The 27,144-nt window shown below is 41.1% G+C and overlaps 1 protein-coding gene across 1 annotated transcript in view; it reads left to right on the top strand.

Annotated features, from left to right (window-relative positions):
* ERC2 (ELKS/RAB6-interacting/CAST family member 2) overlaps window positions 1-27,144 on the top strand; it is a 501,410-nt gene that overhangs the window by 366,461 nt on the left and 107,805 nt on the right. The window contains exon 17 of the mRNA XM_066612969.1: window positions 3,001-3,161. Within this exon, the coding sequence (XP_066469066.1) occupies window positions 3,001-3,161 (161 nt within the window). The remainder of the gene's footprint in view (window positions 1-3,000; window positions 3,162-27,144) is intronic.

Here is a 27,144-nt window from a genome sequence, read left to right as displayed (position 1 = left end):
GGTTTTTTTGCTATCCACAAGCCTCTTAGTATATGCTGGCTGATTTTCCATTTATTTCATTAGAGCATACAAGACATAGGATGGCAACCTACAAATGCACAATCAGCACAGGTATATTGTTTTTCCCCCTTCCTAATTAGCTTTAGTTACAGATCAAGGAAGAGTATGTGGAGAGGGGAGCTTCTTGATTTGTCTGTAGTCAAGCTAACTGTACTACTACAACTACGTCTATCAGATTTCTGCTATTTTTGAGCAAGAATAAACCTATGTCTTCATTTTCATGGCATGGAGAATATACTATATTACTGAAGCAAACTACCAGATCAGAAGTATCCATTTGGCTCTGTCTCCACTACATTTGTCAGCTCACATGTAATGCAACTAATCTTTTAATTCACAGAGGCTCATTTCCAGATTTAAAAAAAAAAACACAACTTGAAGTAGGTTGGAAATTAGGCATAAAAGCAGTGTATATAATATGTTTTGTCTTAAGTACTTATGGTGAGAGTGCTTATTATATTTATATTCTAGGTTATTCAGTTATCCTGCATGAATACTTTTAAGAGTTAAATCATTCCTGAAATCCATATTTTTATACTTAGAGCAACACAATATTAGTGTTAGCAAATGTCTTAAGTAAGCAAGCTGATAAATATTTCAAACATGTTTGTGACTTATATTTTTTGGGTTTTTAAATTCTTTCTAGTGGTCTGAATAAATTTTGATAAACGTGTAAAATCACAACGATCCCTTCCTCACCACCTTTTGGGGTTCCTTAAGAAAATGCATTTAGCACTTTTCCCTCATACTCCCACCCCAACTTCATTGATAACACCATAGAACTCCTGTGCCATGATTGTGTATATTTTTCTTCAAATCTACTTTTTCACTGCCCTGCCTATATATAAGAATGTTGCGGCAATCCAGCTGGTTCGGCACCAATCGTACTGATAGGCCTCAGTCACATTTGGAAGCCAACAGTGAGGTTTTCATCAGGTTCCGGAGTGGGCAGTCCGTGATCAGAGGCCTGAGACCAATAGTGGAGGCAGGGCAGAAATAAGTCAAGGTCTAGTGCAGCTATCAGTGTTACAGCAATTGACAAAGGTAGGTATGTAGTCAGAGTCGGGCAGATAAGGTTTCCAAAGTTGGAAGAAGGCAAGGCTATTTGTGTGGCTACTCGCTCAGATGAGTTGCTAAGACTGAGGAAGCCAGTGTGAAGCAACCATTATATAGACTCAGGTTCTATAGAGGTTCTTACTAGTTCCTCAGATTGCCAGGTCTGACTGGGCTGCTGAGCAACAATACCTTCTGTGGTCATTGACTGAGTAGTGCTGCAATGCAGGAAGCAACAGTTCAATAACTCTCTGCATGAGAGCACCACCAGCACCTTACCAGCTCCACTAATACAGAGAATTATTCCAAATTCACTTTTTTGCCAATTCCATATGATTCTTTTTTTTTTTTTTTTACAGAAGATAAAGAATACTGACAGCTTAATATACACACTCTTGTGTAAGCTGGTTGTGGTTCTTCTCCATTCACAAACACTCTTGGGTTTTACCCTGTCCCCCATTTAGAAGCATCTCACAAAAGTGCTTTCCAGCACTGTGCTCCCTCCCCAATTCTTTTCCCCCAGGTAAATTTGCCATTATTTCCCACATTCAGGTCTACACGATATCATGACCCAGCACAGGAATCCATTTTTAATAGCAGAGTGCAACTCGTAGTGCCTTCCTTCACAAACAATTCTACTTCAAGTCCCTTCCCCAGGCTGTTCTTCTAGCTGCAGTGAAGGAGTACTTTTTCCTGTCCCAAAAGTTATATTCTGGGAAAGGGCAGAAGCAGTGTAGGAATCTCACAGCCTAGTCCTGAGCTGCCCGGGGCGCCCAGGCTTGGCGGCACCGAGAAAGGCTGCCACCGAATCCTGTGCTACCGCGGGAGGTGCTTCAGGAGAAGGGGACATTCGTCCCCTTCGCCTGAGTAAGGTAAGCAGCCCTCGCAATGGGGCTACTCACTTTACCGCCATCGGTAAAGGAAAGGCGCTCATGTAGGGCGCACAGCCCTGCACCAACGCCTTGGATCCTGTGGAGCAGAGCTCTGAGGACCCTCCTACCTCCCTCCCCCCAATACGCCTCCCGCCTTCCCCCTGGCACGCCTCCCTCCGCCCTCTCTCTGCCCCCGCCGGCCTCCCCCCTCCCCAGAACGCCTCCTCCCTGCCCCTGTCCACGCCCCCGCCTCCCGTTCCTCAGCTTGGCAGTCTGGGAGACCACCAAGCTGCGGAAGCTGGGCAACCGCCCTGCGCTAGCCCAGCACTGGCCAGTGCTGGTCTAGTACTGGCGGGAGCCTGGCAGTGAGTCCCGCAAATGTGCCTTAAGGCACGTTTGCAACTGTGCTCAGTGGCACGGAGCCGTGTTGCAGACCACAGGATTGGGTGTCTAAGGGAAGGAGGTTGGTAGTGACATCTTTGTATCTTCAGGCTAAAAGCTCAGCAGCTCAGATGAGATTGGGAATGTAAAAATAGTGTTGCCATTCATTTACATATACACCTGTATGCACCAGGATGCATACACAAATGTCTTTGTTTCCTCTCCCTAGCCAACCAGTCAGAGGATTTGAAGTTCTGTTTCTTCCCTGATGCAGGCAGTGCTAGTGGCAAGCCTTCACTGGCCAAGTGCAACACAGTATAGCATCTGCAGCAAATATTGTCTTCAGTTAACCTGATACTAAAATCACTCCTGACTGGAACACAAGTGAAGCATAGCCATAGAACTCTGTAAAAATAACAGGTGGCCTGATCTATGTTTCAGCCAGACAAGAATATTGATCTAACAAACTGGTGAGTTCACTATTAACAAGGGGAGCCATAAATTTTTCAGAATTACCTCATTATTTTCTCATGGAGATAATGGATATTTGACAAGGATGGAAAAAGCCAAGGTGGAACTTTTTGTTCTTTTGCAGATAACCATTGTGACCACTTAATTCCTCTGTACTTTTTAGTTAGAAGAACTAAGGAATGCACTGGATAAGACCAGACAAGAACTGGATTCTACCAAAGCACGGCTTGCCTCAACACAGCAGTCTCTGGGCGAGAAAGAAGCACATCTGGCCAACTTAAGAATAGAACGAAGAAAACAACTAGAAGAGATACTGGAAATGAAGTAAGTACATTAATAACTTTGGATTTGGGTTGGAATTTGAAGGAGATGAGAGTTGCTTTATTCTCCACTTCTGCAGTGTTTCTTCTTTAATTCTGTATGTACCCTATTGGAAGTGCTAGATTTTCATCTTCACATTTTTTAGGACCCATGGTTGATTTGGGTGTGTGTGTGTGAAATCCACCCCCTCCATATCCCGAGTAGTACCTCCCAGCAGTATTTCACTGCTGTCTGCAGCATTTTGCAAATTAATCTCCCTCTCTGTTGTTTATTGGTCTGGAAGGGGCTTTTATCTTAGGACACAAAAGTGACACTAGCAAGCAACCACTGGAAGAGGTGTTATGTTGAGCTGAACGAAGACAGTTCCTCTTCCTCTTCTAAATATAAGACCACTGTCTCTTAACAAGCTGCATCTTAGTCCAGTCAGCAGAGACAAGCTTACCATTTCCTGCAATATTACATGAGGTAGCAGCATGCCTGGAACTCTTATGAGGCTAGGTATGCAACGTGGGTCCTAAGAAATGCATTTTATTGCTGAAGGTCTTTCTCTGCAGATGGCCACAAACAGACTGCTGTAAATTCCTTTTAAATCCTTCTTGCACCTTTGACCTACAATAAGTCCTGGAATGGACTACTAATCTATGGCTAACCCAGGCAGGGACAGTGTGACTGGGCTGGAATGGCTCCCATCTCTGCTGTGACTGTGGCCTCTGCCTTGGTGCTGTTGAAGAGAAAAAGTTCCCATTGTGCTTCTTGAGCAGTTTCAGTGAACCTGGAGCAGAGAGATGACCTGTTTTATTTAAAGGGGCAATGCATGCTGTCCCTGTAAATAAAGCCAAAAGTCCTGCTCTTCCAGCTTTAAGGAAAATACAGGGAGCAAAATAAGGAGGGAGTTGATCTGATTCTTACTTGCTTGAGCAGGAAGCAGATAACTGCAGCTTGTGTCAGTGGCAGGCTGGAGGGAGGCAGCTGTGGAAGACATGTGGTGAAGCTCGCTCTGATTCTTCTTCATCCTTAGACCCCTTGCAGTCTGTTGATGCAGTTTGCTTCACCGAGCTTCACAGCTGGATTAGCAGTGAACCCAGGCTGTTCTGATTACTGGATTAAGGAATGATTTAATTACTAATGTAACACACATCGCCATCCTTTCTTGTGCTGGAGCAAGTAGGCCAGGAGGCTTGCACTGCATCCAGCATGAGCTAGGGCGCCAAAGTGGCTCAACCAGAGGTAAGGGGAAACTCTTCCCCTTACCCCTGGGTAAGCCACTGCAGCCCCTATGGGTCTCCTCGAACTTGTGGCACCTCTTGAACTGAAGCCATAACAGCCAGATACCAGCCCCCCCCTCCCGCTTCCCACCCACCTGCCCGGAACACCTCCCCCCACTTCCTCCCAGAGCCCACCACAGAGCCTTGTGTTGGCCAAGCTCAACCGATGCAAGATTCGCTCCACAAGCCCCATGGAGGCTGAATGCAGCTCCAGCACACCTCTGTGCGCTGGCATGTCTTGCTTTATGGCAAGTTTGCAACCCTCTTAGGCTGGTGCAAGGGACTTGCGCATGATGTTGTAATCTTAACTGAAAATCTGAGGAACATAGAATCCCATTTTTAAAGATCTTAATTGACCCAAATCAGCTTAGATGAATGGGGCAAGTATTCTGAGAGATAAGAATTCTGGGTAAAATAAAGGAGGCATATTTTTAAGAAGAATTTTAATTAAGAAGAATATATTTTTAATGACTTGGATACAAACTTATGAGCAGAAAGCACTTATATTTGGGTTGGCCTCCCCTTTGATTTCCAGTAATTCCACCTCGCAACTCTCAGGAGCAGATTTGGGGATAGTACAGGGAACTGAATTCTGAAGGAGGAATCAAAGAAGCCTTTGGATTCAATCCAATGGATCAAAAAATAATCACAGTTTTATCTTTAAATTCAAAAAGTCAAATACATTCTGTGATACTAATGATGAATCATTATAACGATGTTCTGCGGTAGTATGCTAATTTTGTATTCATTTGCCTAGCCACTTTTTAAAATATTGTCAACTAATGAATGAATTTAATTGCTGGGAATAAAGCATTTTAGATATTTTCCATTTTATTATATAAATACTGCTGACAGAATATATTTTGTGACTCCCGCTTTTGGTCAAATATGCACAAATTGTATACTTAGAGCTTTCATGATGATTTCCTTTGCTTATATTATGTTTAACTTCTGAACATAGCTATGCTAACCTCTTCTGACTCACACAGTTGCCAAGAACCACCTTAATTTAATGTGTATAATCAGTTGTCTGTTTTCAGGCAATGGCTTCAATTATCATTACAAATGCTTCCAAGAAGTACTGAATTATTTTTCAAAGCTTAGAATGAGACAGGGTGGCAATTTATAGTAATTCAGGAGTGTCTAGCTGCTGTTTTCACACAGATGTTTGGAAAGAGGAACATTTGCTAGGTAAGTATCCATCAAAGGATTAGAAGTTAGAGGGAAAATCTCACCTTCTTACGTGCTGATTGGTACCATTATGTCACAGGGAGAACTGGAAGGACAAATTCTATGAGGTATTCAAGTATGTAGCAAAAAGTTCAAGTTATTGACAGTTATGTGTGTATTTTCAATGAACTTCTGTTTTCCCTAGGGTTTATTATCTGATACTGTTTAGCAATTTCTGCATGGAGATGCTTATCGTAAACTTTCTTTTATTTTCTCAATAACTCACGCTGACATTAATGGCAATTTTGCTCACTTGTCAATGAACAAGGTGACATCTGTTCTAATCTATCACTTTTGCTTAAATACCTTAAGCAAAATAAAATGGAATTTGAGGAGCAGAATAGGGGTTGCACAAATATTGCTTGATGTTAGACATTTAAAACTTATGTAAAATATTCAAATGTATTATTTTAATTAAAAATTAGGACTTGAGAAACAGAGACCCTTGTCTTTGGGATGTTAGCTATGGAAAGCCACTTTAGGTCATACCTTTTAGACACTATATCAACTTAGTGGGAGGTATTCCTCCATAATTCATTTCAAGGCCTGCAACCATGTACATCTTGCATAGTTGCAGATGACACTAAACTTTTCCAGGTATTGAAGTCTAGTACTGATTGTGAAGAGCTCTCCATACTGGGAGAATGGGTGGCAAAATGTCAAATGCCCTTCATGATAAGTAAGTGTAAAGTGATGCACATTGTGGCAAGAAATCAAAATTTCACATACGTGAAGATGGGTTCTGAGCTGTCTGTAATGGATCATGGGGGAGGTGGTGGACAGGTCAATGAACATTAACGTGCACAGAGGTTGTAAAAAGGCCAATTTCATACTTGGGATAATTAGAAAAGATTGAGAATAGAACAGCCAACATTATTATGCGATTGTACAAAACAATGGTAAGGCTGCATCTGGTCACTACCTTTCCAAAAGGATATTATTAAACTGGGAAGATAGTGCAGAAGATAGGGGGTTGGGGCACAAGGCTTTTTGCAGCTTGTGTTTGGGGCTCTTCAGTCTAGAAAGATATGATACGGTTGAAACATGTAAAATGATGCACAGGGTGGAATAGAAGGAAGTTCTTTTTCCCTCTCATACAGTACTAGAACCAGGGATCATCTGCTAAAATTGGGAGAGTAAACATAGACAAAAGGAAATATTTTTGCCCAGCATGTAATTAATCTGTGGAACTCATTAATACAGGACATGGGATCTGGCCTATATACCTTTAAAAGGGAATTAGATAGATTTATGATAGGAAAGTCCATCCCAGATAAGATATCATGATGACTGTATGCAATCTCTAGGTTTTAGAGGTAGCCTGTCTCTGAATGACAGATGCAATGGAGTTACAACAGGATATAGGTATTTTGTTGTCTTTGCGCTTTGGGAAGCATCTGGTAGGCCACTGTGTGATATAGGAAGCTGGACTTGATGGGTCCTTGGCCTGATCCAGCAGGGATCAGTATTTATAAGAATTTATGTTCTTATAAATCTTTTTCATGGAATTGGCATCTCTTGGAGGGCAGTTAACAGTTCTGTGGAAAAGACTCACATGATCAGGCCTACCCATGTGGTGCAGTGATGATGTGGTTGATAGCTACAGAAAAGCACATTCCATGGTTCCTCTGGAACATTTAAAAGGTATTTGGGCAGTGGTTTCAGGACAGGACCTGCCTTTTTCCAATATATCTCACTATTACATGGGAGGTTTTTATGTACAAGCAGAAGCTATTTCATCGACAATAATAATCTGTTTTCCTGCCCTTCACCTTGAGGTTTTTCATTACTGAATATAGAGGTTGATGTATTCACTCATACCATTAATTCGTAGCTGATGGTGTTGATCACTTGTTAGGAGATGTATATACAATATACAGTGGTACAATGTATATGTATATACAATATACAGTGGTACAATAGCATTGGTCAGACACACTGGCTGCTGATTGTGCGGGGATATCCCCTTACAGCTAGCTGCCTTTTGTGCTAGCTGTGGAACTGCTCTGTATACAGAAGCTTGTTTCATCACATAGTCACAACTGGGGCAATTAGGTTACTCCGTTTGGGAAGAAGAATCAGTAGACAACTCAAATCTCTTGCTGTAGTCTTCGTTATAACTGTAAATTACTTTTACAATTAGGACAAACACATGCACACACACATACGTGATTCTCTCTCACTCTCTCTCTCTCTCTCTCACACACACACAAAGCCTAGTTTTCTAAAAGTACCTTTGTTTTCTAAAGTATTTTAAAGAGCAGTATTACTGTATATACAATATATATATTACTGTATATACACAGACTCAGAAATCATTGTAACCTCTCTCTGTTCTATTTAAGCTTTAATTTGCTTGTCCTAATCGTCAGAGTAATTTACTAGTAATATCACCACAGAAATCAAACCTAGCCATTTTCCTTTGGCTGGACAAAAACCTGAAATACTTGGTTCCATGTACTGTAACCAAGATACTGGAAATTATAATGATGTTTTGCCAATATATATTAGATGGATTGTTTGCCTGGTATATGGCAAAGAAATATGTGTTAACATATTTCAGAAACAGTGTTTATTTTTCAGGAATTGCTCTTTTTTCCATTCATTGTACATATGCTTTATTTTAAATAATCTTTCAGTAAGTAGTCAGCATATTGATTGTGCCCACAAAACATACCCTTTGAAAAGTGAAACACTTCATTGGTTTTTTTACAACCTGTGGTGTGCTTTCATTTAATTGTAGGATCCATGCTGAGAGCATACAGAGTAATATCCCAAATTAAATACAAACAAAACAGCAGGATGTTGATACAACTGTGACTTCCACAGGAAGTAGTTAGGATGGTAATGTGGCCTTCTTGGAACTTGGATGGACAGTCTCCTGTGACTCCTGTTTCTGCTCCTTAGTTCTATAAGGCAGCATGCCTTGACTAGCTGTTTTGACACCAACTTGCTAGCACCATAAAGATTAGAAGAATCCAAATGAAGACTTTGTTCCTGACTGAAATGAAGTTTTTTTTTAAAAAAGTAAAGAGACAGAAGGCAATAAACAGTACTTCTTTGACAATGGTTTGAGCGAACTATTTACTGAGAAAACTGTCAGAATCATTTTAAAGATACACAGCTAATACCATGTTCCTTCTAATTTTTCAGCACTGACTTATCAAACTGAAATACTTCAACCTATAATCAGTGTAGCTTTGTATAACAAAGTTATGTTTAAATTTTCAATACAAAATAAATCTAGGATATGCCAGGGTGGAGAATGTTCAAGCATATGGTTTTTGTCAGGGGTGGCCAAACCATGGATATAAGCTCTTGGAAATAGGTTGTCTGAGCTGTATTTTATATTGACTGATGTAAAAGGTAAATAACAAATTTTCAAGCTTTATAATTATTTACAAGTACAAACTGAAAATTCACTGAATAAAAATGTAAGTTTAATGTTCATGATGAGTAAATATATTTAAGAATTAAAATGCTTCTTAAATATAGCAGCTTCCAAACATCTGAAGTTGATTGCATATGGCTCTTACATTAAGCCAGTTTGGTCAATCCTGCTGTACATTAATTTTCAGTTTAGTGCTTGAGTGCAAGAGCAACCATAGTGTCTAGGTAAAGTCTGAGTTAGCTAGGCAAGGTTTTGTGCTTTATAAAACGCTCCGCCATAGCCAGTGGTCACAATGCTCAAATGGATGCAATTTTGTTAATATGATATGGATTGCAAACATTCTCTAAGGAATAGCATCCTTTCATTAACAACAGCTAGAACAAACTATAGCTTCTTGAGTTTGAAACTGTGGTTTGAAAGCTTTCAATCTCTAATCTTCCTCTTGTACACAGATGAAAAGAGACAACTTGTCAAAGTCCACAGCTCACAGAGGGAGGGAGTAACTCAATGGAGAACATATGCTTTGCTTGCCGAAGGTCTTGGATTAAATCCATGGCATCTGCAGATAGGGCTAGAGATGATATCCTTCTCTGAATCCCTGAAGAGCCTCTGCCAGTCAGTACAGTTGGACTAATGGTTTGACTTCATATATTCATATATGAGTCCCATTCTCATAGTGCAAAATCATTGTTTAGCATTATGCCTGAACAGAGTATGTATGGTGCAATTTACACTTATGTGATTAAGATTGCATTGCAAGGTTCTTATATTAGCATTTGAGTAGGTTTCCACTGTTAGGAGCCATGGAAATTCATTCAAGCCAGCAGGAACTGAAATGAATAGAGCACAAGCAACATGAATGGTTGGCTACAAAATACCTGCACTGATAATTGCTCTGTAGAACCTCCTTCATACCGGTGGGTTAGGCTACCACAGGGGTGTCCACAAAGTTTTTGGCAGGAGGGCCACATCATCTTTCTGACACTGTGTCGGGGGCCGGGGGAAAAAAGAATTAATTTAATTTTAAATTTTGAATAAATTTGCATAAATGAATATATTAGAGATGGAACTTATGTGCATGAATGAAGGTCTTGCAATAGCTCAAGGCCTATAAAAGGCCTTGCACAAAGCAAGGCTGGCCTTTCCTTTGTTGCCGCTGCTGCATCACAGATGTGAAACAGCAAGCAGTGGAGGGAGCCCTCATTCCACAGCTCACAGTCGCCCTCACAGTCAAACAGTCGCCCTCACGCTGAGAGCAGGTGCGACGGGCCAGTGCAGGCTGCAGCAAGTCTCCAGGGGCCAGAGGCTCATTGGAGACTGGGAGCTCCTTGAGGGCTGCATTGGGAGTCCTCGAGGGCCACAAGTGGCCCCAGGGCCGGGGTTTGGGCGCCCCTGGGCTACCAGGCTAGGAGGGTTGCTCCCCCCAAAAGTTTGAGAATTGCTGTAGTGGTCATAGGAAGGAACCTGGACAGAGGGAAGCTAAATCCTCAGACTTAGTGTGCTATTAAACTAACAGCCGAATCCTATTGGGCATCACGGCCAGTGGAACGCAGTGGAAACTACTGGGATTTCACCCATTACTAGTTATTTCAAATTCATGCCTGCTTCTTTTTCTCCCTATTTCTCTTGGGCAGAATATATGAAGTTGTTCATGAGGAAATGGTTTGACCTCTTTATAAGTACACCACTTGGTACCTTCTGTGTGGGAACCTAGCAATACCTAGAGGAGCTTTGCCCAAATGTACCAAATGCAAAGAAAGTGCAGTACTTGTTTACAAACCTTTAGTACAGTGGTTCTCAAACTTTTAGCACCGGGATCCACTTTTTAGAATGAGAATCTGTCAGGACCCACTGGAAGTGACGTCATGACTGGAAGTGACATTATCAAGCTGAAAATTTTTAACAATCCTAGGCTGCAATCCTACCCACACTTACCCAGGAGTAAGTCCCATTGAGTATCATTGTTAAAAGCATATACATAGTATACAGTTAAAAATACATATCTGTAACGTTTCCCAGATGCAGTCACATACCATGGTAGCATCAAATCTAATATATTTAAAATAAAATATTGAAATGAATGGGGACCTACCTGAAATTGGCCCATGACCCAGCCTAGTGGGTCCCGATCCACAGTTTGAAAAACACTGTTCTCTGTGTGTGTGTGTGTGTGTGTGTGTGTGTGAGAGAGAGAGAGAGAGAGAGAGTACTCTGCTAAGGCTGATTGCAGCTAAAATCTTCCTTTATTTAAGATTATTGGAAACATGCTTTCTCGAAGTTTTATTAACTGAGGAAATAGTAATGATCAAAATGATGAAATAGGATCATATTTATATTGAACTGAAGCCAGTGAGGGAATGTGTGGGCCTCCATCTCTGATATGGTAGTCAGAAGCACAAAATGGTTCAAAAGACAGCAGCAAGGGAGTGGATGACTGGAAAGAAAAGCTCAGCTTCTGTTTTCAGGTATATCTTCCTCCCCTCCTGTTTTTGAAGTTGACTGAATTACGCCCTTGTCTACTGAAACCCTCTTAGTTTAATTCCCACAGGCCTCAGTGACACCTTGGGCAGCGCTGATCAACTGCAGGCTCTTACATTGCTAACCTCAGCCAACCAACCGATTATGATTTTAGCAGATGTTACAAAGTAGAATGGGTTCGTTTTCCTCTTCTTCAAATAGTAAATTCTGCATGTTTGAAACATCCAACATTACAATTTTATAACAGGAATGAAGATCTCTCTAGTGGGATATTACTGAATATACTGCATACTTGGATTTCTAAGACAGAGTGGCCAAACAAGCTAAAGGAGAACAAGCTCAGTTCATATGAACAAAATGAAACGGTTGCTTTGTTGCTTGGTTTTGTGTAAGATAGTTTGTGTGTGAATGTTTCAAGATATGCATGCAGAAATAGGGAAAGCATTTGGAGTATCTGGTCTGAATATTTTTTCTCCTTCTCCTGATTTCTCTTTCTGTTCCACTTTGTCCTTGCTCTCTGTGCAATCCACAGATCTGAGCTAGTGCACAACATCTTGAAAGCTTTCTATAAATGTTTCACTAGGATGGATGTACCTTGGGTGGTGTTGAGAGGTCTGTCAGGTCAGGCACAGGCCAGAGGCCACCAGAAGGCCCACCTGAGAGGCCTGAACTCTTAATACTACTGGTAGTGCCCAATACACCACCAGGAGGCAGGTGGAAGTGCCTTGGGGGAAGGACAGAGCAGGGATTTGCACCAGGACTCCCAGCAACCTGACACCAGTGCTGGGAGGCATTCTTCAGATCAAAGAGGAACCAGCTCCTCTGTGCCTACTCCAATGGGCTGAGAGAGTACCCTTGCAATCAGCTGTGTTCTGACTGCTGCAGTAGCAGCATCGTTCATTAGAAAAACATTTTATTGTACATTAGAAGTTATAATTCTAAATATTGCAAATATTTTTATCATACTTAAGTGATTTTTTGTCCCAGTGCAGCTAACCATGGCTGTGTCTGATTACTTTTGGAAACAATTGGACGAGTTAGTCATAACTAAGTTCTGATGGTTTCAGTGGTACTTGGTCACAACTAACTTTGGCTGAATGTGAGCCATTTTTAAATTAATATTTATCCAATTTGGTTTCTTTTAGATCAACAGTTATTGCTTATGCTCTGAAGCAGAATTCTGACTGCAGGACTGTGTCTTGTGCCGGACACATAGAACAGGACAGACAGTGCTCATGTTGAGTGCCATACTATGGATGTCGGTAGGGTTGTTCCAGTGTTTTATGTGCATTAAATACCTCCTTACCACATGCTCTGAACCCAGTTGTGATTCTCAGTTACAGCTATTTAACTTCCAAATATATACATGCCAGGCTCGAGTACCCATTAAACCTAACATGTAGTTTGGGCCTAAGTAACCACATCTGAATAGTAAAGAAAAAGGTGGGTGGGATTTGAATTGACAGTTGAAATGGTGTTTGGGATGGAGAGAGCTGATGAGAATGAAAGTGGCTCCTAGCCATGCAGAAAAAAACAAGCAGCATCCAGGGATCTTTGGGTGAAATCCCTTAACGAGCACCTAAACAAACTATTTGGGGGGTGGGGGGAAGCACTTCTCATTTTACTAGGCATCCAGCCCAGCTGAAAATAGTGACCAGAAAGAGCGAGATGTAATGGAATAGGAAAAATGCTTACCTGGTTGCTAAGAAGTTTCCAGCACTGATAAAAGCCGCTTGCTCTCATGAGCCTTCCCTGATCCTGTCACCTAATCAGTTTTGGAAGGGGCCATAGCTCAATGATGTGCACTTGTTTTGCATACAGAACATCCCCTCTGCCCTTTCTAGATAGGGTTTGGAAGTACCTTGGTCTGAAACCTTGTAGAGCCACTGCCAAACATTGTGGACAATATTCATTTATTTATTTAAAGAATTTATATCCCACTTTTCTCCCAGTGAGAGCAATCAAGACAACTTAAACAATAATAAAACATTAACGTCGCAATCCTAACTGCCCATTAGGCGGGCGCAAGCAAATAGTTAGAGAAGATTTTGATATTGAGACAGCATGGCACCAGGTGTGGCCAGTTTCCAACCAAGACCTGTTTAAAGTCCCTTGTGCCAGCCTAGGAGGGTTGCAAATGTGCTGTAAAGCATGTTTGCGCATCCTCAGGAGGAAGATGTGCCAGCACATGCAGGTGCGCTGGAGTACGGAGGCTGCATCCAGCCTCTGTGGCAGTTCCTCTCGGGTAAGTTGCGTTGGCTGAGTCGGCTGATGCAGGGGTCTGAGGGGGATAGGGAGGAGGCGGGAGGGAGGTGTTCTGGGGTGGAGGGAGGGCGGTCGTGGGGGCGCCCTGGGGGTGGGTGGGCAGAGAGTGGGAGGTGGGGCTGCTATCTGGCATAATCCCATTCTCCAAGCAACGTGGAGTGGTTTCAAGCCACTCCACTCTCTTCAGATTTGTATCACCTCAGGAAGTGGCACAAGTCCGAGGAGACCCATAGGGGCAGCAGTGGCTTATCCGGAAGAGTTTCCCCTTACCTCTGGCTGAGCCACTTTGGGCACCTATCCTGCGCTGGATACAGCGCATGCCTCTTGACTTGCCTGTTCCAGCACAAGATAGAATTGCTCCCTAAGAGTAATTAAAAACAAGAAATAGAAAGCAAGTCACAAGGATCACATAAAACAGTTAAAATTGTATTTGGTTGCAAATGGAGGCTACTTGCTTTCACCTAAATAATAGACAAACTAACTATATACCAAAAGTGGAATTTCAGAATCACTTGTTAAAGTTTAATCATAATCCAAAATATTTAGGAGTGACTCTTGATTGTTCTTTTCCTTATAGGGTGTTTCCTATAAGGAAACTATGGGAAAACTATGGACAAAATAAAAACTAGGAACAATATTTTACATAACTTTCTGGCACTAGCTGGGGAGCAAGCGCCTCAGTTCTTAGGACATCAGCTCTTGCCCTAGTATATTTAGTGGCTGAGTACCGTAGCCTGTATGGTTAACAGTGCCCACACAAAAGTAAAGGATATCCAACTTAATCATACTATGAGATTAATACCAGGAACCATTAAATCAACACATTCCAACTGACTACCAGTATTATCTAATATACCACCTCCACATCTTAGAAGACAACTAGCTCTATAAAAGGAATGGCAGAAATGTGAGGCAAACTGACTATTACTTATACATGAGGCTTGCCGTGACCAAATATTTAGACTTAAATCTTGGAATCCATCTTGGAAATCTGGATAGCAACTAGTGAGAGAAGTTTTTGATATTGAGACAGCATGGTGCCAGGAGTGGCCAATTTCCAACCTATACCTGTCTAATCTAGTGTCTGATTCAGCGCAATGTCCCTATGGCTTTGATCTTCTGACGAGGAATGGGTAGCACTAGACCAGATTTGTACTAACCATGGCAGGTGTCAGTATTGGAAACACAAATGGGAGTGAGTTGATAATCCTAATTGTGACTGCAGGAATGTTCTGTAAACTTTACATCATATTGCAATGGAATGCCCCCTTTGAAGGTATCCTGACTTCCTGCAGGAATTCCATCAGCTTAAGGGTACTGCTGTCCAATGGTTAGATGATTTAGTGCTCAATCCTAACTAGGTCTACTCAGAAGTAAGTTCTATTTTGTTCAATGGGGCTTACTCTCAGGAAAGTGTGATTAGGATTGCAGCCTTAGATATTCAACCATAGGCCTAATGATTTAGTAACTGCTTATATACAGCATATAATGTAATTTTATTCATCATGTGGGTTTTAATAATTTATTGCTTGTCGTTTATATTCTAACTGTCTACAGACAATGCTGGCTCTTCGGCTTAGAAACAGAGATGAGCACCACCCCTAGAGTTGGACACGACTAGGTGCCTGGAGGAACCTTTACCTTTTTACCTTTCTGACCTATATAGTGAATTTAATATAATGATTCTGTATCTTGCCATATGCATCTTGCAATTATTTAAGCAAACAAATTGCATGTTGTTAAGAATGCCAGCCCAAGTCATCTGTTGAAAGCTATCCTAAATTAAAAGGTCTTAATGCTCCTCCATAAGGTCTCCAAGAAAGGTGATTCTTCCATTTTTAATTCTAGGATGAGAATATTCCACTGTCGGGTTGTCACCACTGAGAAGGTCCTATTCCTTGCAGTCATCCCTCTCACCTCCATCAATGACTGCACAGTTAATAATGATCTCAGAGGACAGGTTGAATTATACAGAAATATAAACTAGAGGGACTGATGGTCTGACTCAGCATAAGCTTGCCTTATAAAATCATATCCATTAAATATTCTGAACAGGTTTGAACTTGGTAGATTCTCTTTTGTGCCCCCCAATTTGAGCCTTAACCCTATTGGTTGAAATAGTTCATGCAGTTGTGTTGGAATTTCATTCACAGTATTATTATTATTGCAGTCTGATCCTAAAAAATACTTTTGGAATTAATTATCTAATCATCTCAATTAAATTTACTTTTAAATTTGCTTTTAAACAAGCGAGCTTAGGATCCCAGCTTCAGGAAGATTTCTATATTCTTAAAGCAATGTTTTGTTTAGTCTAACAAACATAATATTCTGTTAGTAGATAACCTAAAATGAATTTAATTAACAAATTTAGAAAATTTCAACTGTAATGTGGTCATTAAACAAATGGAGGATATCAGTATTTGACAAACCACTTACATTTAAAGGTAATGTAACTATTACTTCAGTAGAGGTGCAACTTTACACCCTCAACATAAAAGTATTTATTGAATGTAAACAATGGTTTTGACAGGGGGCTGCATGGATTTGAAAACAACTTTGTGAAATTCATTTTGTTCATATTGATGCTGACTATTTTTATAAATATTTATCTTATAATTTTTTGTGATTCAAACCCTGCCGATGCTCTGTCTTCTGGTAAATCTCGCTATTCTTTAAAAAGAGAGGGGAGAGGATGGGGGGAGGGAACAAAAAACAGTCCAGCTCTAGAGGGAGGCCCCCTTGCAGACCATATGAATCCACTTACATGTAAATTACTTGTCTATATGAATTAAGGTGAAGGTTATGAAAGAACTGCTTTCCTATGTTTACTGTAGGATTTTTGACAGTCTCTTTCCTCTTTCAAGTAAATTTGGCTTAATTCCATAGTCAGTACAGTTTTAAGTAAACTCCTCTTTTGTTACGCTAACAAGGTTATAACATCACTGAGGCAGATTTTCAGCTGCATGAATTGCAGTCGAGGAGTGCTGGCTGAGAGGGATAATTAAAACCTTAGGGTGGGAGAGTTTAAACTATCAAGTAAAATTGGATAAAAGGCTAATTGTCCATAGCAACATAATGCATATTTCCAAATACCTGTGAAATGAAGATAAATAGTAGTTGTCTTTTTAATACTCAGTTAAACATGAATTGAAATATTTATATTTTATGGCTCAAAGAGATCAGGTATGTGCTCTTAAAAAAAAAAAGATGCCTACATTTTAGTTGTTTTTATTACCTGAGAGTAAGTGTCACTGAACTCAGCTGGACTTATGTCTGAGCAGACATGCATAAGATTGCACTGTTCTTGAGAAAGATCTTCGATATTTTAGTACGGAGAAATGTGAGTCAAAGAACTAGGTAAGAATGTAACAGAGCAGGCTGCTTCATGCTTTGTCAAAATTTGTCATACCTTGAAACATTTTGGGGGAACTACATACCTTTGTTGACCTTCTAGAAGATGACATACAGTCAGGCAAGATGATGCATTACCACAGAGTTTAAAAAAAACAACACTGAATGAGTTGTAATAGCAGCTTGTACCAAACTAAATAACTTGTGAAGGGCCATTTGTTATTCATTAGGAGCAGTGGAGTGTGATTACTGCTCTCTCTTTAAAGGGCACTTTAAAACTTAAGGTCATTTTCCACTAATATCTTAGTAGTGGCATGGAAACATTTTTAAATTCATTTTTTAAACAGCTTTTACATTTCCACATATTTCAGTAGCACTGGTTGAATTGTGTCATGAAGGTATTCTTAACTAGTTTAGGATTATTACTAGTTCAGGAATAAGTAAAAAAAAGGAGGAAAGATGAACTAAAGTTAAATGTTAAACTAAATGTTTAAGTGTGAAAGTGTTGTAAAGTAATGCAGGCTGATAACCACTGATTGAAAACATTTTCATGGAACTTGGTTTGTTTGTTAGTTTTTGTTTGTTGGTTGGTTGGTTGGTTGGTTTGTGTAAGAGATTCCATTCTGTCCAGTTGGGGCCACCAAGGCAGCTTACCGTAGGTATTAAAGCATATCAGCAGTCCACACAAACTAAAATCAGCATATAAAAAATAATAAAATACAAGAATAAAAACCTAAAGAGTCATCTCCTTTTCTGCTTCTCCTCCTCACAAAGCAGTTGGTGTTTCTGTGGCTACTGTGAGGCGATGGGGCTCAGGCCATGGTAAAGAGGCATCAGGAAGTGGATAGCGGTGGTTCCTCACTCTGCTAAAGTTTCTTACTATTCCTCTACCTCACAAGGCAGGTGTTGTTTCTAATAATAACAATTTTAAGACAAGCATAGTGGTTTCTTTAATGGTGATTATTCCCTAGGGAAAGTAACATTTAGAATAGATGCTGATAATGCCATAAACTAGGTGGCCAGGAAATTAGGACTCTGGTCTGCCTGGCTTTTAGCTAAGGGTTTTAAATGTCCTTGGTCTTAGACCATGAGTATGCTTACGTATGCATGTTCAGGTCCGCCCTTGTCACCTGCAGTTTGACCATCTGTGGATTTGACTCAATGCACATGGCCACCACAGATGAGAAGGGCCCTTTAAATTTTAAAAAGTATCCCTTTCAATAATGGTTTAAGGGAGGAGTGGCTGAGACAAGCAATCCCCTCCTTTCGCCCTTTGTTACCCTAGAATGCAACTGCAGAAGTGTTTAATCACTTCTGCATTGTATTCTTTCATGCTCAAGGTTGAAGGGAGGGGGTTGCTTGCCTCAGTGCAACCTGAAAATAGCTATTCAAAACCCTGAAGACTGCCTTCCTGCCACTCTGCCATGCTACAATGGTAAGAAATTTTTTTTTAATCGCTATTTAAAGGGAAAAAAATTTAAGCAGATTAGACTATCTGCAGTTTTCATCATCTGCGGGGGTTCCGGTAATGGAACCCCCAAAGATAAGGAGGATGCTGTACATCCTTTGGTCTACTATTCAGCTGTGAGTCAAGTGTTGAATTAAATGCCTGTATTGAAAACCATTCTGTCTGAAACAAGAGGGACCTGAAATAACATTGTGCATCTTGCAAATTCTCTTTAATGTAAACCCTCATTAGTGTAACATGAGCCAATTGGCTCAAGCAAGCCAGTTCCCTCTCTTTGCCCTTTTTCCATGTTCTGTTCAATTTTTCTTACTGTGATATCACTACATTCCATGACATTAGGTGGGGGTGGGAGCACTGAGCATGCTCATACCAGTCTATTTTATTTTATTTTATTTTTGCTTTTAATTTACAAACTTAGCAACTTCTGCATTACCTGCAGAGTTCTCTAAGTACGTAAAAGCCACTACATTGGTTGTGAATGACCTTATTTCATGCACAAACTGATAGGCAGTAAACCTCTGAGGTCACTGTTAGTATATAGTGTACAGATTATGAATTTGCTGTTAGTACAGTCAGTTTTCGTTATCTTCCAGATTTAGGTTCCTGGAAAACCTAGTGGATACTGAATCACCGAGCCTATGGGAAAAATGGGTTAGGTTCCAGGGGACCTTTTTCACCATACACTTTATGAACTTTATGGACCTGAATCTTAACTTGAAGTCTATGGGGCTGCATGGTAATGAGGGCTCATCAACATCTCCAGATTGTTCCTCCTCCATGCTGGCTATCCCTGGATGCACTGAAGGTTGTGGTGATGGCAATTTCTCCGTGTTGGCCATCCCTCAACTGTTGAAGGTTGCTGGCCCAATGAGTTCAGCAGTGGGGAGGGGTTTGCTTCACTCATCCTCCTCCACCTGTGTCTTGGCACCTTCCCTGGTCTTCTCCCAGCCCAAGAGCAGTTCCCAGATAGACTTCCAGAGACCTATCATCATCGCTAGGGTTGTGAAGGTTCAGCTGGAGTCCCTGAGATGGTGCCTGAGATGTTGGGGGAAGTCTGGAAGCAGACATAAATGTGTCCAACGACTCTCTACAGGCGAATACCAATGCCTGTTTGATGCAAAAAATTCACCCAATTCAGACAACTTTCTAAAAAACAAGGAGTATAATTGGCTAGATTCACAGATGATGAGGACAAAGTCGCAGATAGTGAGAGATCAGTGGCAATAGATAAGCAAATTCGCAGATAATGAATTTGCATGTGAAGCGAACTGACAGTATGTAATGACGATTTTTTTAAATGGCATCTTAAATGTATCATGTGCTTTGATCTTTAAGTACATTGCCTTAACATGAGAACAACTTTTTGTTGCAATGGGATTTCATGGCATGAAACCAAGGAAAAACTGAAGTTCAGAACAATTTACAGAATATAGGAAGTGGTGGTCGGTTGGCTGAAAATTGATGCTACTGGCAATATTTGTGCCTGTGTCCACAGCCAGATACATTGGTTGAACAACTGATTTTATTTATGACACATTGAAACACTACCTTTCAAGACAGTATTGAACCATATAAATGATTTTTAGCCCAGTCCTACCAAAATGCCTTCACGGTGATGCAGCTGCATGGGCACAGCTTCTGCTGCATCCTACAAGGGTTTTTTGGCTGCTGGTGGACTCCTCAGGATAAGGGGATATTTGCCCCCTTGTCCTGGGGCAACCCTAGCAGCTGCTATGAGGCAACTCAGACCTGTGCTAGCAATATCACTGGTCCAAGTCTGTGCTGCTCCATTCAAGTGGATTAGGCTGGGAAAGGAGGTTTGAATTTGGCATGTGCTGCTGCTGCTGAACTCTCCTGTGGCTGATCGACCCCTCTTCCACCTTGTGTGGTTTTTATGGGACTACTACAATAATTGTTATGTTCCCCCCTTTTTCTCCAGTATTTTCATTGCTTGAGAAAATTGAGGAGAGGATTTCAGATAAGCCCTTCTTGTAGATTACAAGGGGGAAAAAAGAGTTTTAATAATTGGTTTGGTATGAATTATGCAATATGTACACTATACCCATTTTTAACTTCATTTTCTTTGAGCATTTTCATCAAAAGAACAGTGTGATATGAATATACCATTGCAGCAAGTTCGTCTGTGCTATTTGCAGTGAGTAGATCAGCGGTTTTCAGCCTTTTTCATCTCATGGCGCACTGATAAAACACTAAAATTGTCAAGGCACTCCATCAGGTTTTTGACAATTGACAAGGCTCACCATGCTGCCAGTGGGTGGCTCACATCTCCCATTGGCCTTACTAATGTGACCTTTCCCCAAATACCTGTGGCACACCTGTGGATCACTCATGGCACACCAATGTGCCACAGCACATTGGTTGAAAATGGCTGGAGTAGATGGTCAAGCAATTCCAGAGCTATGGAAAATGATATGTTGTTAAACTGAAGGAAGAATAAAACATTAAATGAAGGGAGGATGAAATTTTATATCGGTGCAATTCACAGGTTTTCTTTGATTTTCCTGACCCAGGCTGCAATCCTAACAACACTTTCCTAGGAGTCAGTATGATTGAACCCCTGCTAATTGGGTAAGAGGCACTTTTTCAAGTGGGTGCTCCTTTTTTTTAGCAGGGGGAGAGTAACTGGCCCACCTTCCCCCAGCAGTGTCTGTTCTAGTGGCTGTCTGCTGGTATTCATTTGCATCTTTTTAGACTGTGAGCCCTTTTGGGACAGGGAGCCATTTAGTTATTTGATTTTTCTCTGTAAACCGCTTTGTGAACTTTTAGTTGAAAAGCGGTATATAAATACTGTTAACAACAACAACAACAACAACAACACCACCACCACCACCACCACAGTGGGACTTACTTCAGAGCAGACATGCATAGGATTGGGCTGTTAGACATCTGAGTGGGAGAGCTGTGTCAGTCTTGTAATGCCAAATGCCATTTTTAAAAAGCAGAGTATCCGAAGGTGGTGAATGGGGGTGGCCAGGGGGTCAAGAGCTATCAGGTCCAGATAGCTGCATGCCAAACTTCTCCCTTTACCCAAGCTGTTGGAAATGTGAGATCTGACTTTGAACCAGACTGTAATTCTAGATGCAGATCTGTTAAGAGGTCAAACAAGCTGACAGATTTCATTGGAGACAAGCTTCTGATTAAATGAAGTTAGTGGTAAGGAGCTGTATTCATGTCACAGTTGGGCAAAGACAGATGTGCAGATGAATAATCAAAATTAACAGCAGACCCCTTAAAGGGCTAACTAATCTGCCAGAGGAGCGTCTGTCTCTTTTCTTCCCACAAGTGTATTAACTCATAAAAATACAATTGAATGTAATAGCAGCAAGAGCCAAGCAAGCCGCCTCCTCATTAGTGAAACTTCAGAGACACACTTCCTCTGGTACTATATCCTTTTCTGGCTAGTATTTTAGGAAGTACTAGTCAACAAAAGTTCATAGGGAACAATTTGCAACCTGCTTTATGATCCACTCATGATAATGAGTTTGAGAAATGATTAATTGGGTCTGAATTTCCACATATCTTTCCATAAGCAGGTGTGTGAAAGCAGGGTTTGGAAAAGAAATTAGGATTTCGTTGTTATCTTCCTTCATTTGCTTCAGAATTTCTGCTATGACTTCCACTTAGATTAATCAGATTTTTCCAGTGGCATTGCCATATTTTCCTAACTTTCCCCAAATTCATTTTTCTGCTATCCAAATGAGCCACATTTTCTCTATGTTTCTTGTGTTAGGGAATCTTCTGTAGTAGATTAGAGTGATTTAGCACACATACTCCCTCAAAGCAGTCTTCTGGTTCCCCCTTGTGCTACAGCTCCCATTCCCTATCACCCCTCTGTTGATACCTGGTAAAAGTTACCTGAACCCCTACTTTTGAAAAGGTATTTCTTCCACTAATATGGCCAGGAAACAAATATTAAATTTTAAAAAAATCAGCACAATCCAACACATGTTTACTCAGAAGGAAGTCCCATTATAGCCAGTGGATACTAACCTGGAGTTCCCAGGTAAGTATAGTAGAATTACCCATATTGGTTACTGCAGTTATCGCAATCTAGAGCAGGGATGTCCAAACCCCGAACCTGGGGCCACTTGTGGCCCTTGAGGACTCCCAATGCGGCCCTCAAGGAGACCGTAGTCTCCAATGAGCCTTTGGTCCTCCAGAAATTTGTTGGAGCCCACACTGGCCCGATGCAATTGCTCTCAGCAGTTTGATCTCTCGCTGCCTCCACTGCTTGCTGTTTCACGTCTGTGATGCAATAGCGGCAGCAAAGGAAAGGCCAGCCTTGCTTTGTGCAAGGCCTTTTATATGAATGACCTTCATTCATTAATATAAGTTCATCTTTAATATATTCATTTATGTAAACTTATGTAAATTTATTCAAATTTTAAATGTAAATTAATTCCCCCCCCCCGGCCCCCAACACAGTGTCATAGGGATGATGTGGCCCTCCTGGGAAAAACTTTGGACACCCCTGATCTATAGAACAATTAACAAGTTTTATTTTATTTTTTTAAAAAAAACACATTTCAGCAGAGTTTGAGTTTAGCATTATAACAGCTATTTATGACAATGGCAGAATATTAATTTTCCCCAGATACTGACTTATATCTAAAGCTTCTTATATTAAGGCATAATATGGTCTCTTGTGGAGGTGTCCCATTACCTGTCTTCCCTGCAAAACAAATTAGCTACCTGTCAGTTTTGTACAGAGTTTATTTATGTTTGACACAGTGGGGGTGGCCTGCACTTTATCATCCATCTTCTCTATTTGCATAACCTTTCAGAGCTAATGGCTGCCATCTTGACAAATTAAGCTGGTTTCCTATGTCTTTCATGGATTAAGCCCTCTTGAACAAGTTGTACTTTAGTTTAATTCTTGTACAGTGTTTGCTAAGTGTTGTAAACAATACAGTCATTTTATTCTATTGACACTTGACATGTATTCCAAAAAAATTTGCTAAGAGTATTTCAAAACCATTTTGCATAACTGAGTGATAATAACACTAAGATAAAAAATTCCTGTATAAAAATTATTTTAAACCTTTTTTTTGCATTCAGGAGGACATTTTGAAACCAGGACCATCTAACTAATGATTCTGAAATGTGCTATATTTTTAGAATGAGTTTTCTATCCACCTCCATATCTTCCCCAGTTTATTTCTGCTCTTCATATGTTTCATTATATATGCTATTATAATGTAAATGATATTTAGCACAGCCCCATTCATTTTTACTAAGAAGTAAGTTGTATTGTGTATTACCAGGTGGGTAATCCCATAGAATTAAAGCCTAAATTATACAGTAAATTAACATCTGAGTGGAATCAAAGGCTGGATTCCAACCAATGTAAGTGGCTACTCCACTTGTGCACAGAGGTTTAAGTTCTCCCTTCAAGTGACAGCCCTTTCACCCTCCACAAGCTTCCTCCAATATTGAAGGGACCTTCCAAAATACCACACAAGTTCAAAGGTAGAAGGCATTTTATCCCTCCCCCACACATGGAGAAAATAAGATCCACCCCCATAAAGCAGGGGTGGGGTTGAATTTAAGAATATGCTGTAGCAACTTCACGGAAACTGTTCAGAAAATAATTTTAATATTTTAAAAGTTTTAAATATATTAATTTAGGGAGCAATCCAAAGGTGCCCTTGGGCCAAAGTAAGTCCTTTGCACCGGCCCAATATTGTCGCAAAAGTGCCATAAAGCACTTTTGTGTTGACACAAGTGAAGTTCCCCATACCAGCTCAGGCCCTGGAATGGGGTGTGTTTGTAAACTCAGCTGGCACAGGGGCCTGGGGGACATGTGCAGAGGAGGCAGGAGGGAGGTGTTTGGGGACTGGGGGAGATGGCCAACAGGTGTTCCTGGGGGCGGGCGGGGAGCAGGAGGTGGGGCCAGGTTAGGGCACTTAGGCTGAATCCTAGCTCCATTCCTGGGAAGCCCATGGCAGTCCCGGGCTGCTCAGATTTGTGCCATGATTTAGGTCCATGCTCAGATTTGTGCCATGATTACAGATCCAAGTAGCTCTACTGGGCTGCTTTGGCTCTTCCGGAGGTAAGGGGAAAAGCCTCCCCTTGCCTCAGGCTGACCCACATGCAGCCCAAAACTTGCACTGGATAGAGTGCAGGCCAGCTGGCCTGCCTGTTTTAGCCCAAGATAGAATTGGGCTGTTACTCTCTTTTCAGACTGCTTTTATGAGAGATCAAAATGGTTATCAAAACATTGATGAAAATTAGTAACCAATTATGAAAAACAATCCTGGTACATGTATGTTTTTAAAAAATATTTCCAAATATTGAACAGTATGTGGATAAGAAGTAATATTCCTCAAAGCAAGTACAATTAAATCTGTAATCAAATTTTCTCTGGTGTATTTGCATAGTTAGAAATACAAACACCCTAGGAATGAAACAATGAATGTGCTAGCAATATATTCAAGTTTGTGTGCTTTTTATGTGAAAAACTAGATGGAAGAGTTAAACTAAAGAAAGACACCTTCAGGAAAAAACCCACTTTTATCTGGTTATGTATCTCTGGCCTTTTAATTTATCAAAAATACCTATAACCCACCACTTAATCACAGGGATTTTATGAGTAACAAGTTTGAGTATCAAATACAAAATCACGACAAATCCTTAAAAACATCAGGTGAAACGGTCAGCAACAGAAACCAAATATCACAGCAGCATCAAATCATGTAAAAACAACAGAATAGGGCAACATTTTGAAGTTATTTCTAACAGTTGAGTGACAGGAACAGAGGGAGAGGGTGTGAGCATTTTAACATCTGTTGGATTTCACTGTTTCACTGCAGAGAAGAAAAAATTGACCACTGCTTTTGATTTACAGTAGAACCTTTTTAAGTTGACCACCCAAGGGACTGGAGGAAATTGGTCAACATAGGGAGGTGGTCAACATACGGAAAAAAGGCACTTAAATATAATCATGTTTAGCTCCCAGGACAACAAATGCAAAGCCAAGATATTATTTAGATTGGTTTTTTTAAGAAGTTTTATTGCAAATATCAATGAGAATTGATCCTCTTGTGATTCTTGCTATTTATATCATCTAGCAGTTGGCAACCTTCAGTCTCGGGAGACTATGGTATCATGCTCTGGATGGTGGTTCTGGCACAGCATCTAGTGTGGCTGAAAAGTCCAGTCCGGGAGTGACAATCCCTTCCACACCGGGAGCAAGTGCAGTCTGTCCCTGGTCTGTCTCCCTGGCTGTGGGCCTTCCTTCTTTGCCTCTTTGCCTCAGACTGTTGGCCAAGTGTCTCTTCAAACAGGGAAAGGCCATGCTGCACAGCCTGCCTCCAAGCGGGCAGCTTAGAGGCCAGGGTTTCCCACCTGTTGAGGTCCACTCCTAAGGCCTTCAGATCCCTCTTGCAGATGTCCTTGTATCGCAGCTGTGGTCTACCTGTAGGGCGCTTTCCTTGCACGAGTTCTCCATAGAGGAGATCCTTTGGGATCCGGCCATCATCCATTCTCACAACATGACCGAGCCAACGCAGGCGTCTCTGTTTTAGCAGTGCATACATGCTAGGGATTCCAGCTCGTTATATCTATATGAAGAGACAGAGAATAAACAGCCCACAGTGTTTTTAAAAAACCCTGAAAATTCATAAGCTTAAAGAAAATTGTAAGTTAAAAAAAAATACTTGGCTTCATAGCAGATAGGCAGACCAATGCTATCCCTTGCCAGCCCATAGCTTGTGGCATGTTACATAGCCCCAACAGCTAAAAAAACACACTTTTTTACTTAGGCAACCTGGCCTCCACTGGGTCTCCTCAGATTCACTAAATGCCAGAAGGTGTTTGATACAGTCCCTCACTGAAAGTTGTTGAGAAAACTGCACAGTCAGGGAATAAGAGGACAGGTCCTCTCATGGGTTGGGAACTGGTTGAGGACCAGGAAACAGAGTGGGTATCAATGGGCAATTGACAAAAAATGTGGAAAGAGGTGGAAAGTGGAGTGCCTCAAGGATCTGTCCTGGGACTGGTGCTTTTCAACATCTTCATAAATGACCTGGAAACAGGGCTAAGCAGGGAGGTGGACAAGTTTGTGGATGACACTAAACTTTTCTGAGTGGTGAAGACCAGAAGTGATTGTGAAGTGCTCCAAAAGGATCTCTCCAAACCGGGAGAACAGGCAGCAAAATAGCAGTTGTGTTTCAATATAAGTGTAAAGTAATGCACTGGTGATGGGAACCAAAGTGAAAGGACAGTGGCTTCACTATGCACAAGCAACCTCATGTCCCTCACAACTTGGTACATGTCCAGGTACAATCGGCAGCTGGCACAGGTCTGTCGGCTATGTGCAGTGTGCCCACCTATAAAAACCCTTTTGTACACGTGCTAGCAGGCGTAGGGGAAGGATTATCGCATGGCTTCTTGCTTTTCCAAGATGGGACAAACCAGACAAAACACAGGCCCACAGTATTGCGTTCAGTGGGCAACTTACAGAGGGTAAATTAATACTCTGTGCAATGGTCGAAGTGGTCAAGATACAACTTATGG

Source organism: Tiliqua scincoides, chromosome 2 (genome assembly GCF_035046505.1).
Source record: "Tiliqua scincoides isolate rTilSci1 chromosome 2, rTilSci1.hap2, whole genome shotgun sequence".
Taxonomy (NCBI): Eukaryota; Metazoa; Chordata; class Lepidosauria; order Squamata; family Scincidae; genus Tiliqua; species Tiliqua scincoides.
This window is presented reverse-complemented; position numbering and strand designations above follow the sequence as displayed.